Raw genomic sequence first — 13,768 nt, forward strand, 5'->3', positions numbered from 1 at the left:
TTCAATGCAATCCCTATAAGGATACCCATGACGTTCTTCAAAGAAATGGAGAAAACACTCCTGAAATTTATATGGAACAATAAACCCCCACGAATAGCTAAAGCAATTCTGGGGAAAAAGAAAATGGGTGGAATCAACCTCCCGAACTTCAGACTTTACTACAAAGCGGTAATAATCAAAACAGCATGGTACTGGAACAAAGGCAGAACTACAGACCAATGGAACAGAGTTGAATACACTGACATCACCCCCCAATCATATGATCATCTAATCTTTGATAAAGGTGCAAGAAATGTGAAGTGGAGTAAGGAAAGCCTCTTTAACAAATTGTGCTGGCATCACTGGACGGCTACATGCAAAAAAATGGGCTCAGAACTCTACCTAACACCATGTACAAAGGTAAGATCAAAATGGATTAAAGACCTCAACATCAGACCAGAAACCATAAGATACATTGAAGACAAAGTTGGCAAAACCCTCCATGACATTGAGGCTAATGGTATGTTCAAAGATGACACGCCACTGGCTGAGCAAGTGAAAACAGAGATAGATAAATGGGACTATCTTAAACTAAGAAGCTTCTGTACCTCCAAAGAAACAGTGACCAAAATACAAAGACGGCCTACAGAATGGGAAAGAATATTCGCCGAATACACATCTGACAAGGGATTGATATCAAGGATATACAAAATACTGGTTGAACTCCACAAGAAGAAAACATCCAACCCCATCAAAAAATGGGGCAATGAAATGAACAGAAACTTTCTCAAAGAAGAAATCCGAATGGCAAAAAAGCACATGAGAAAATGCTCTACATCATTAATCATCAGGGAGATGCAGATCAAAACCACAATGAGATACCATCTCACACCTCAGAGACTGGCCCACATTCAAAAGAACAAAAGCAACCGTTGCTGGCGCGGATGTGGCGAGAAAGGGACACTCCTTCACTGTTGGTGGGAATGTCCACTAGTTCAGCCCTTCTGGAAAACAGTATGGACGTTCCTCAAAAAATTAGAAATTGAGCTCCCATTTGACCCAGCGATACCACTCCTGGGAATATATCCCAGAGAGGCAAAAACGTGTAGCCGAAGTGACATCTGCACTTGTTTGTTCATTGCAGCACTCTTTACAGTAGCCAGAAACTGGAAGAGACCTGAGTGCCCAAGAACAGATGACTGGTTAAAGAAACTTTGGTACATCTACACAATGGAGTACTATGTGGCTCTTAGAAAAAATGAAGTCATGAACTTTACATACAAGTGGTACAATATGGAAAGTATCATGCTAAGCGAAATGAGTCAGAAAGAGAGGGATAGACATAGAAAGATAGCATTCATCTGGGGGATATAAAATAATAAAATATGAGATTAATACCCAAGAATAGCTGAGAGCAACACCAGGAGAATTACTCCATAACTTAGAGGCCAGCTGGGTATTCTAGGGGAAAGGACAATTCAGATAGAAAGGGGAACACCAAGTGGAGGGTGTTTGGAGGATCCTCCCAGGAGGGGAGATGCAGGTTGAAAGTAGACTGGGCTGAACATGTTCGCCACTCAATGCCTCTTTGGCTGATCACAGCGCCCAGGAGGAGAGAGAGAACAGGGGGGAATGCCCTGCCACAGTGGCAGGGGGGGATGGGGGGATGGGAGGATGGGGGGGGAGGGATATTATCCTGGTGGTGGAAAATGGGCACTGGTGGAGGGATGGGTATTTGATCGGGGTATGACCGAGATCCAAGCACAAAAATTTGTAAATCTACAACTGTACCTCATGTCGTTTCACTAATAAAAAAGAAAAAAAAAAAAAAAAAAAAAAAAAAAGAAAGATGTGAACATTTTGAAAACATATATTTTGAAATGTTAAAAGAAAATTATTCACATTCATGTCTGACATGAGTTATCCTTTACGTATTTAAAAATTCTTACATATTTACAAATTCTAGGGTAAGTCTTAGGCTTAGTATCTTACTATTATGTTTGCATTTCTAGAATAATGTTCTTAATTAAACTGAGAAATGAATAGCATCTCATGGAGTAAAGAAAATACACTATATTCTCATTTTTTATGTTGTTTGTGCAGAGTTAGCATCAAGCCTTATCCATTTTTGGCTTGATATAACAAGGAGATGGTGTGGTTTAGGGATTCAGATTAAGCAATGGGTTCTACAGTCTACCAAGGGGCAAATTTCATCTTTAGCATTTACTCGCTGGCCTCGAGCAAATGTAGTTTTGTCCTTGAGTTCCCTCTTCTGTAAGATGGAGATATTTTTAATAATTATTGGGGGTTTGTTGTGAGTAGTAATTTTGTACATGTACTTGTATTTAGAAAAGTGGTTCTTAATAAACAGTTATAAAAGGGCTGATGAATCACTTTTATTTAACATATTTTACTTTATATATATGAAACCAAATCTCAATACATATATTGATAATATATATAATTTCATACAGACATATACATAGACAAATATATGCATATATATATTGTATGTATATACCCAGTGGAGCCATATTCCTGGCTCTGCACTCAGTAATTGTCCTGATGGGCTCAGGGAACCAGTGACCATGACAGGGATCTAACTGAGGTTGACCCACGTGCAAGACAAACCTTAGCTTCTGTGCCTTCTCTCTTGGTCTAACTAATTTATGGTGGCATGGGTATGAGTTGGGCTCGTTGCAGAGGCTCAGCTTCTGTCATCCATTCTGTACTTCAGAATAAATAAGAAATTAGCCTTTAGAAATTATGATAATGACAAAATAATTAAGAGAATGTATATATATTTTAGATATAAGAAGTATAAATTTCAGATGTGCAGAATTTAGCTACTTTTTTGTGTTCACAACTATTATATGTGAGATGTCTGTAGCACTTAAAAATACTATCATCTTGCTTTCACATCTCACTGTAGGACCTCTAGGTTTAATTCGTCTAATCGTCACTTTCACTCATGTTTTACTTGGGTGCTATCTGATTGAACTTAAATGCCACTGAATTGAATTGTTGGGTTTGGGTGAAATATTTTTCTATTTTATATTTCCCGTAGGTATGGATGCTTCGATTTCAGTGAAGCCAAAGGAGACTGATGTGTTTGCCAGACTTAAGGATATCATAGTTAAAAATGTTGACTTAGTGTCCATTCACAAAAAGGTAATTTAAAAAAGAGGTTTCTGTATTGAGATTTTATTTCTTATATGTACCATTATTCATTTGTTCAGTGGTTAGCTTCTAACTCTATATGTGTGCCAAGCTTTTTTTCAGGATTGGACATAAATATTACTGTGTTTTCATATGGTATACAGACTAGGTGATTTCTGAAAGTTTCTTCTGACCAATTAAGTGATTGCCATTTCTGTTCATAAACTGATTTTTATGGAAAGAGGGGAACTCATTACATTTCAGTGTTGCCTTTTTTAATATCAGGGATTCTGTAATGAGGAAACTGATTTGTAATTCAGCAATAATGGCTACGCAGCTCTTTTGATGTAATAACCAATTGATTTTATACATTTCAGGCTGTCTCTATTTTGGGAGATGAAGTCTTCAGGTTCCAAATGACCCTTTATCCACAAGCCACAGAAGGAAAGGCCTATGCTGATATGTCTAAAGTAGATGGCAAGCTTAGTCTCAAAGTGGGTTGTATTCAGATTGTTTATGTACATAAATTCTTCATGTCTCTTTTGGTAAGTTTACTTTCAAAACCTTGGTACATTGGTGTACGGGTGATTGGTGTGGTGTTAGACAACCATATGTTAGGAACTCTGTTGTTAATTCTATTATAGATCACAGGGCCTCATAAAAATTGGAAAACTATCTGCACCGCACTGTAGCACTGTCGTCCATTTGTTCATCGATTTGCTCGAGTGGGCACCAGTAATGTCTCCATTGTGAGACTTGTTGTTACTGTTTTTGGTATATCGAATACGCCATGGGGAGCTTACCAGACTCTGCCATGCGGGCGGGATACTCTCAGTAGCTTGCTGGGCTCTCCAAGAGGGATGGAGGAATTGAATCCAGGTCAGCTGTGGGCAAGGCAAACACTTTACCTGCTGTGCTATCTATTTGTATTTATTGCTAATTGAAACCTAAATGTCTTAGCCCACATAACAACCTAGAGTGTCAAAATCTTTACCAGTAATGCAGTATGTTAAATTTCCAAATGCTGAAGTGTCATTTGGAAATGTGTCATGCTAAAAGTGTCATGCTACATTGAGGAAATTCTGAGTACATGATGAATAACCAAATCAATTTTTGTTATTAGTTTTGAACAAATAAATTGAGTTTATTAAACATTTCCATAGTTCTACACTTTATTTCTTTATCTATTGTTCTTGGAGCCATGCTTATGCTCCATCTCTACCAACCATCTCCTCAGTCCAAAAGTCATATGTTTTAAAAAGTATCTTTGATATTTCATTTTTAGCTTTTCAGTGATTTTTTTTAATAAAATGGGCTGGAGCGATAGCACAGCAGTAGGGCATTTGTCTTGTACACGGCTGGCCTGGTTGACCTGGGTTCAATTCCTCTGCCCCTCTCGGAGAGCCCAGCAAGCTACCAAGAGTATCTTGCCCGCACGGCAAAGCCTGGCAAGCTCCCCGTGACGTATTCCATATGCCAAACACAGTAACAACAAGTCTCACACTGGAGACGTTACTAGGCCCACTCGAGCAAATCGATGAACAACAGTGAACAACGGAAGGACAGTGCTACAGTGCTACAGTGCTCTTGAAGATAAAATTTAAGAGTTGAAGGTGCTCTTATACATTTAAAGGACTAATATTGGAACTTGGAGATTTTGATTATAATTGTAATCAATAGGCTACTACATTTTTTAAAATTTTCATTTCTTTGTGTTATGTAGCCAAGCCCCTTGGCAGTGATGTTTGTCAAAGCTTAGGGCAAGAATTTCTACCTCAATCATCATTTCTTATTTTTCTGGGAAATATTTTTTTTCAATGATGAACGTTTAAGTTACTTTATATTAGTAACAGATCCACATTGAAGTACTGCTTTTGATACATCGTCTTTGCTGAGGAAAACCTCTGTTTTTAGTTCCTTTTTAGAAATTTGGGTCAATGATTCAAAGTCTGTAGCTGTTTTAAGCATCTCTTTTTGTATTTGAATATGCTTAAAATATCTTCAGAAATAAACTGACAAAACTTTAGTTTCTAAGAATAAACTTTTTTGCTGTGACGTACAGCTGTAGAACTGAACCTACTTTGGGAGAAGTAAGGTGCTTTCTTTCATCCTGCCTTCACTGAATTTCCGTTCACATTTCCAACATTTACAAGTAAAAAAAAAAAAAAGACTCAAATTTGTCATAAAAGTAAAAAAAATCTGAAATTAAGGAAATAAACGTTAAAACACTCTGCCTAGTGATAATTTTTGTCAGTACTTCAATATATCTTAATAGACTACTCTCTTTGCATACCCTTTCACACTATCACTTACTTAGTTTTTCTTTTTAAGTAAATGCCTTTTGCACCTTGTTGTCTGGAAACTCTCTATATATTATCTTTCCCAACAGAACTTCCTCAACAATTTCCAAGCTGCCAAAGAAGCTTTGAGCTCAGCCACAGCCCAGGCTGCCGAGAGAGCCGCCTCAGGCATGAGAGACTTGGCTCAGAAGAGCTTCCGCCTCTCCATGGACGTGGACTTGAAGGCGCCAGTGATCATTGTCCCTCAGTCCTCCGTGTCACCTAATGCCATTATAGCAGATCTGGGTTTGATCAGAGTTGAGAACAAATTTAGCTTAGTTCCTGCGGAACGTGATTCTCTTCCACCAGTTATTGACAAAATGAACATACAACTTACTCAGTTGAAGCTGTCCAGGTATTAATATCAACTCTTTTTATTTATTTATTTATTTATTTTATAATGTAGAAGCACTGCTATTTATTCAGCCATTGAGAAAGCTTTTTGAATCAGGCATGAATTTCACATTACTTTTTTTTTTTTAAATTTTTTAATTTTATAAGTTAGTTCACAATGTTTGATTACATTCAATATTCAAACACCAGTCCCACAGCCATTATGTCTTCCCACCACCAAATTTGGCATGTTTTCATCCCAAACCCCAATCCCTGTCCCAAAACACAATCAATGTAATATATTTCGTATTGTCTGTTATGAAGGACTGCTGAACATGCTTACAAAAAAGTGTTCATACAGGAAACAGTGTGAAGATTGTTCTCTTTTGGCAGGAGCCATTAAGACATTCTATAGGATATCACTCACGTGTTGTTAAGGTTTGGGTGATTTGAGCTTTGGCATATATATCTGAAAATATGTATATATGCATATGTATATATATTTCCCTCTATGGTTTGTTGCCTACTATCTGAACCCCATCAAATGTGGTGTGGTAATTATGGAGAATGGGTAGGGAGTGTTTTATGATGTGTCGTGAGGCCACTTTTGTGGCTGCGCTGTCCAGGAATATGTTTACTCATATATGAGGCTAGGCCCTAGCACGTGGGACGTGGCCTTGAGCATGGCAGCAGTTGGGTTGTGGAGGTTTTTGACTGCCATAGCTGGGTTCCTTGGGGCAGGGAGGGCTCTCACCTGCCACCCCCCCCCCCCCGGGGTGCCCAGGTAAAGATAGCCTGGCACAGGGTCAGAGCATTCTGCAGTGTTCTCTTTCCCGAGTTTTAGTTTATAGTCTCTGGTCCTTGACTGTTGATGAGATTACATGGCTCCAGGGGCAGTTTGTGGGTGTGACTGCCAAGCTACTGAGAAACTGGGAACCTGGGGGGAGGAGGAAGCCCAATCCCAATCCAAGCGGGCATGGACCTCTCAGTCATGGGTTCCCGCCTACCTCTGTGCTCCAGGCCCTAACTGCATCCTTCGATTTCTTTTGAGATTTATGGATCTCTGGAAGAAGGCCAATAAATGAGCTTATGTAACTGAGCGGGAGGTGGTTTGTGGGTCTGTCTCCCACATACCTAACTTTTGGCCATTTACTTTCTTGGTAAACTTTGCTCCAAGTTGTTGGTGTCTGGCCAAAGGCACAGCAGCAATTTTGGGGTATCTGGAAGTCTGAAGGCGCCATCAGACTGCTGATGCACTCACCCTACTGATATAGGTCAACCTGCTGGCAGCACCACACCTCCATTAATATCAATTCTTTACTGTACACTGCTTACCAGAAAGGGATATGTTTTCAATTATAAACAGCTCTATTGCATATTATGTGTGCATCATTGAAAATCAGCACATGTGTATATGATTTCAATTTTTGACCAACAGTTCAGTTCTTATCCTTTACCATATTCAGAAACAGAATCTTTTTAGACACTTTGCTGGAATTGAATATTCTGGTGGTTTGTATTTCTAATCCTTTATTTCTTCCAATTATGAAAATTTGACCATTGGGTAAGTAGGCCATCTCATAGTATCTTCGTTGTTTTTCTTGGGGTGGTGAAGGCACATCCAGTGATGCTTAGGGGTTATGCTTTTTTTTTTTTAATTTATTTTTTATTAGTGAAACACCATGAATGTACAGTTGTAGATTTACAAACTTTTGTGCTTGGATTTCGGTCATACCATGATCAAATACCCATCCCTCCACTAGTGCCCATTTTCCACCACCAGGATAATATCCCTCCCCCCATCCCCCCCATCCCCCCCTGCCACTGTGGCAGGGCATTCTTAGGGGTTACTCTTGATCCTGCACTCAGGAATTACTCCTTGTAATGCTGGAGGACCATTTAATGCTGGGGATTGGACCCAGGTTAGCTGTGTGCAGGGCAAGAGCCCTACTTGCTGTCCTATCTCTCCAGCCTCCGGAAAGTACATTTTGTCTTGCCTAATTTATAATGTGATTTTGTGGGGTAGTGTGGGGCACACCCAGTGGTGCTCAGGCTCTGTGCTAATATTTCTTTTCTCATTCTATAAAAATTTCCTAGTATACAAGAAAGTTTACTCAGTAATAAATTTAATTTAATTTTTTTAAATTTTTTTGACTTGGCGCAGTTGGATGTATGGGGGGAGAAGCTTCCAAAAATATAATAAAATTTAAGATTTATTTCTCATTTCCTAACTTTGTCATATTTGGGGATTCTCATCGAGACATCTAAAGGATTTTTGGATACAGATGGGGAAGTGTCGGCTCTGTTGGATGACAAGAGAAATTACTGATTGCAGATGGTTGTTAGCAGAGAGCAGAGTTAACTACTGTGTGTAGTTGGTCTCGAGAATAGAGAAGCTTCTCCTTTTAAGTCTGGAGCAGTAACATAAAATTCAGGGTTGTGTAGGCTGTTGCTTTGATGACTTTAGGAGGAAGCAACTTTTGTTAGTTTGACATCACATTAGTTGCGACTGTCAGTCTTTGTGAAAGAGTCAAGCAATGAATACCCTCATCAGGCTAGACCAAACTTGTATCTTTGAAATCAGCATGATGGAGACTTTGATTTTGGGAACTCTTCATAAGAACCCAGGCTATTCAGATTCAGAACAGGCTTTGAAAATGCTGAGTGCAGCCATACTGCTTAGGACAATGCGAGATGCGCATGGTCACAGAAGGCAGCATTTTTTCCCGATTTTTCAGTGTAGATTACAAACAACATCAAATCAGTTCTCATTTCTCTTTCAGGACAATATTGCAGGCCACCTCGCCCCAACATGATGTTGAGATTTTGAAACCAGTCAACATGCTCTTGTCCGTACAGCGAAACTTAGCAGCAGCGTGGTATGTGCAGATCCCAGGGATGGAGATAAAGGGGAAACTACAGCCTATGCAAGTGAGTATGCCTAGGAAGGACGGGGAGCCTGCTGGCTGTCCCTTCTGTAGCCTAGGAAGGATGGGGAGCTTGCCGGCTGACCCTCCTGTACTGGTTGCTGTGCAGTCCTAGTACACATAGAAATGACAGGATGAGGAAGTAAAAAGAATTTCTGTGTTTACCGAAACTGAGGCCATGAGACAGGCAATAGTAAGTGTGAGAAGAGGACTCTTGCAAAACTGGAGAATTCCATTGTTCTAAGGCAGTTTAAGAAAGGCAGTTTACAGGTGCTTTTTTTTTTTTTTTTTTTTTTTTAGTGTATAGGGATATTCTCTTAGAAATGAAAAAGTGTGTTCTCTTTGGGTGGAGTCACGCCTCAGATGCCTGGGTGCTCAGGAGATCTTGTGATGCCAGGGATTGAACCTGGAGCTCCAGCCTACTGGAACCTCTCCCTGGCAGGCTCTCTCACCTGTCAAAAACCCTTCCCAGTCTTTGTTTCTTTGTAAGATAGCGCTTTTTTTTTGGGGGGGGGGGGGGGCGGATAGGCTCAGGGCCAGAAATCATACAGCTTGGACAGTGTTAGCTGTGCTGATTTTGTGTCGGGATGATGTCGGCACATGTGTCGGGATGGGCTGTTACTGGCTGAGGAGAGAAAAAGATGGGCCGGAAATGGGGAGCTAGGAAGCGGGCTGATAGGACAGGTCCAAGATAGATTGTTACATAGACTCTAACAGAGAGTGATGGAACCCTTAGTCAGGGATTGGATGTGGTGGAGGCAGAAGTAGGTCCACTCACTTGGAGCGTGTCTCACATGATACAAATTAATACTTCTTTCTTGTTACTTATGATTCTCTCTCTCTCAGTTCTGTGTTTGTGTGGTGTGTGTGTGTGTGTGTGTGTGTGTGTGTGTGTGTGTATGTGTGTGTGTCTGTCTGTCTTCTTGGTGAAGCAAGGTAGGGTTTATTGAAACTTTATTTAAAATGTCAGGGGAGAGAGGATGAAGTGTATGTTCAAGAGAGGGAGCCTTTCTAGAGTGGAAATAGGCAAGCAAAGAAACATTGAGACAAGCAAGTAAGATTAAGTGTTCAAGGGGGACATGGGTTTGAAAAGCAAGCCTCTCTTTCTCTGTGTATTTCTCTCTTTCTTTCTCTTTCCCTCCTTCCCTCTCTTTCTCCCTTCCTTTCTTCTATTGATTATCTGAGAACCCAAAAATTGAGACATAGATATTATAATCTATATTTTTATTGCAACAGTTATAATAAATAGCTTATTGTTGGTTCCTTATTATGATCTATTTTTTTATTATATCAGCTATAATAAAAAACTTACTGTTGGTTCCTAGGTTGCTCTCAGTGAAGATGACCTAACAGTTTTAATGAAAATTTTGCTGGAAAATCTTGGAGAAGCATCTTCACAGCCAAGCCCCACGCAACCCACCCATGAGGCTGGGAGAGTAAGAAAAGATGTTCTGAGTAGAACTGATCACCTTAGAGGTATAAACTGATAAAAGAAAAAATGTTCTGCTTTCCTGAGAGAGTAAAAGAAATGTTATTTACTAGCTTTTTCTTCAACAAGACATTTTATGTTTCTCTGCTTCCAATAATCTGTTGTCAATGGCTTATACCCAGTGAATTAAAATGCTTTGCTAATTAAAAACAATTCAGAAATAAGACGTCTTATACCAGAATGGCTTTTAAAAGAAAGCTATCTCAATACTTTTTGCACAGCCCCCTTCCTACCATAGAGAATCTGCCTCTCTTGCTTTGCCCTGTACTAAATTTATATGGAGCAAATCATTGCCATTTTTATTGTCTCATAGTAATGCAGTAAAAAAGCCCTGTAAAGTAAGACATAAACTTAGAATAATAAATTGGCCTAGATTTAAATATGTAAAAAGTATATGCCTGATGATTTATAATTTTCATATTTGTGTTTGATCAGAACAAGATCTGGCAGACTCACCACTCTCCATGGTTCAGAGTGTTACTCTCCACTTTGACTTTCATTTTGAATCACTTTCCGTTATCCTCTATAATAATGATAGCCACCAGGTATGTGCTAAACTTCTGTTATTGTATGGTACTGCTTAGCTCCTAATTTTAAGCCGTAGATATTTGTCAATTTTTGATAGTACCACTTATTTAAAGAGTTGGTATGTCCATTTCATTCTGTTTGGCTTGCAGACTATGCTGGGGTCTTCCCTCGTCCCCACTATGGATTGGTTCTGCTCTTACCATATTAAGGAAAAGATAATTGATTTTTTTTAATCAAAAGGTTTATTGATAGAAATTCTATGGTTTACAGTAATGGATTTAAAAAAAATTTTTATTCATTGAGACTGTGGTTTCTCATGCACATAATTCCAACACCACACCCATCACCAGTGAACCCACCTCCCTTCCCAATTGAGTGGTGTGGACCAGTTCTTCTGGAGCATTTCCTTTGGCCCTTTATTGCTTCCTTGTTGTGTATGTTTGAGTCCCACATATGAGAGAGATCATTCTGTAGCTGGCCCTTTTTTTCTCACTGGTTTTGCGGAGCAGAACCATATCTTCTAGTTCCATCCATATTGCTGAAGATTATGTGATTTGCTGTTTCTTAGAGCTGAAAGGTATTCCATTGCATATATATATATCACAACTTATTGATTGAATGGATCAAAATACTCCTTTTTTAAAGTGATGTCTATATTATAGTAGGTTTACCTTGTACATAAAAGGTCTCCTGAACACTGCTAGGAGTGACTCCTGAGCACACAGCCAGGGTAGCACTGTAGCACTGTCCTCCCATTGTTCATCGATTTGCTTGAGCACACCAGTAACGTCTCACAACAAATTGTGAGATTTGTTGTTACTGTGTTTGGCATATCGACTATGTCATGGGTAGCTCGCCAGGCTTTGCTGTGCAGGCGAGATACTCTTGGTAGCTTGCCAGGCTCTCCGAGAAGGGCGGAGGAATTGAAACTGGGTTGGCCACGCCACGTGCAAGGCAGACGCCCTACGTGCTGTGCTATTGCTCCAGCCCACAGCCCAGGGTAGTTCCCAAGAATTTCAGGATATGGTCCCCAAATGAAAGTAACAATAATGTAAGTAATAAAAAAATAAATTGTAGGAAGCACACAAAAAGAAAGAGGGTTGTAATTACAAATGACAAGGAAAGAGTATTATGTGTTGTATAATGTCAGATGGTCTCTATGTGTGAACCCACTTTTTTCTCCTTCCGTAACCAAGTTTTGTCTCATACTCTCCATCATTCTCTCTGCCTTATATTCATTTCTAGTAGAATTTTATATGAATGTTTAATTATATGTGTGATTTTGATATTTAGCTACATATATATGCATATAAATGTAGCTATTTGAGAAATATTTTAAGGTTAGAACCTTAAATGATTGTTTTATAATTCATAATTATATATGAACATGAATCTTGTTTCTGTTGAATAAATGTTACATATAGTAGATAAAATTAAGGTACTAATGATCAAAGAACCAAAGACTAAGGTTATTTTAAGGCAAGCTAGGTAGTATATTACTGGTATTTTATAATTATGTAGTTTCACTTAATAATTTTATTGTATCAATGAATTGTACTATAACATTGTCATGTTTGTCATATAATAGCCATAACCCATGTATATTTAATTTAGTATCAATTTATGTGTTGTCCTTTATCTCATACACTGTTGCTTTTGATCCTTAGACCAATATCTGTCACTTGTGCAGTGAGCTGCCTTAGTTTCTAATATTAATGAAAGCATTAGAAAATTACTATATGTAAAATGTGTTCCTAATACATAGTATGTGAAATAGTCTTCATTCCACCTGAAGTATCATTAATCTACTGGTTCTAGACTTAAAGTCTCAGTGTCTTCTTTTATTTCCTCTTTTTTTGGACTAATTTATTCATTTCTATGCTGTCAGTTGCTTCTCTGAGTGAATGTTTGTTCTTTTCTGGTGTTTTTCACTGCTGGTGTATTTGACAGGTAGCTCATACTTACTGCAAGGTGGAAGACTCCTTTTTTGCCTTTTTCTTTGCATGTATCCTAGACAGTGGTACAAGTTCCATTTCTTAAATCAGTATCTGGTGTCACTTAAAACTTCTCACTTTATTCAAGAAATATTCACAGTTGTGTGACTTCTGCCTTAATAGAAAGCTCTCAATGGTCTCAGTTTTTCTCCTTCTGTAACTGGTCCGCAAGCACTTACATATCTCATGTGTCACAGGTCATGTCTAGTAATAGTTTTTCAGAACAGAAGTTTATGAGTTGTTTGTAGTGTTATAAATGAAAGACGTTACGAGTTTGTCATGATCATGCCATTCTGACCCATGATGTGCACTGCACTTCACAAGTGACCAGAGATATGCAGCTGTCTTGTGTGCCAGGAGACACACATACTTGTCCCCTTCTTTCTCATTCCACAGCTATCCTGAGCAGTTATGACTGACGTTCTTGACCTCAATATGTTTTTGTTGACTGGTTTATTGCTTGGGCTTTGCTTTCTTGTAAAGTCTAGGAATACTTAAAGGATTTGAAGCTATGTGTTTATAATAATAATAATAAAATAATAATAATAACTTCCTATTAAGAAAAGTTTCAGTTTTTTTGTTATTACTGTGTTCTCTCTTGAGGACTTGAAGGCTTGATTTAGTCGCTCTGTTTGTTTCTAGTTTTTATTGTCTCATATTCTTTAATTCAATTCTAAAAGTCTAGGTTGCCTTTTCCTAGTTTGCTCAGAACTTCCATCTGAAATGGTTTGCTCATATACCTTTCCCCTCCAGAATGCCTCCTGTAAGGATAACAAGTCCTCACCTTCTCCTGGGATGTTCTCCTAGCCCACAAAAAGTGATCTCATCGAGCCTCAAGTTTTTCCTCTTTATATTATTTAAAAATTTTTTTTATTATTGAACCATTATTTGCAAAGTTGTTCATAGTTGCATTTCAGGAATACAGTGTGCCAGCCCCAGTACCATCACGAGTGTCAGCTTCCCCCACCAATGTCCGAGGCCCCCCCACCCCTCAAGCCTCTCTCCTTAATATGACAGGCA

The 13,768-nt window shown here is 38.8% G+C and overlaps 1 protein-coding gene across 4 annotated transcripts in view; it reads left to right on the top strand.

The window, feature by feature from the left end:
- The window catches only part of VPS13C (vacuolar protein sorting 13 homolog C), a 201,604-nt gene that overhangs the window by 110,267 nt on the left and 77,569 nt on the right, over positions 1-13,768 (top strand). For all 4 annotated transcript variants that reach the window (XM_056130834.1, XM_056130835.1, XM_056130836.1 and 1 more), the window contains 6 exons: positions 3,047-3,150; positions 3,516-3,683; positions 5,528-5,832; positions 8,594-8,741; positions 10,063-10,213; positions 10,662-10,771. In XM_056130834.1, the coding sequence (XP_055986809.1) occupies positions 3,047-3,150; positions 3,516-3,683; positions 5,528-5,832; positions 8,594-8,741; positions 10,063-10,213; positions 10,662-10,771 (986 nt within the window). The remainder of the gene's footprint in view (positions 1-3,046; positions 3,151-3,515; positions 3,684-5,527; positions 5,833-8,593; positions 8,742-10,062; positions 10,214-10,661; positions 10,772-13,768) is intronic.

The sequence above is a fragment of the Sorex fumeus genome, unplaced genomic scaffold (genome assembly GCF_029834395.1).
Source record: "Sorex fumeus unplaced genomic scaffold, SorFum_2.1 ptg000081l, whole genome shotgun sequence".
NCBI classification, from domain to species: Eukaryota; Metazoa; Chordata; class Mammalia; order Eulipotyphla; family Soricidae; genus Sorex; species Sorex fumeus.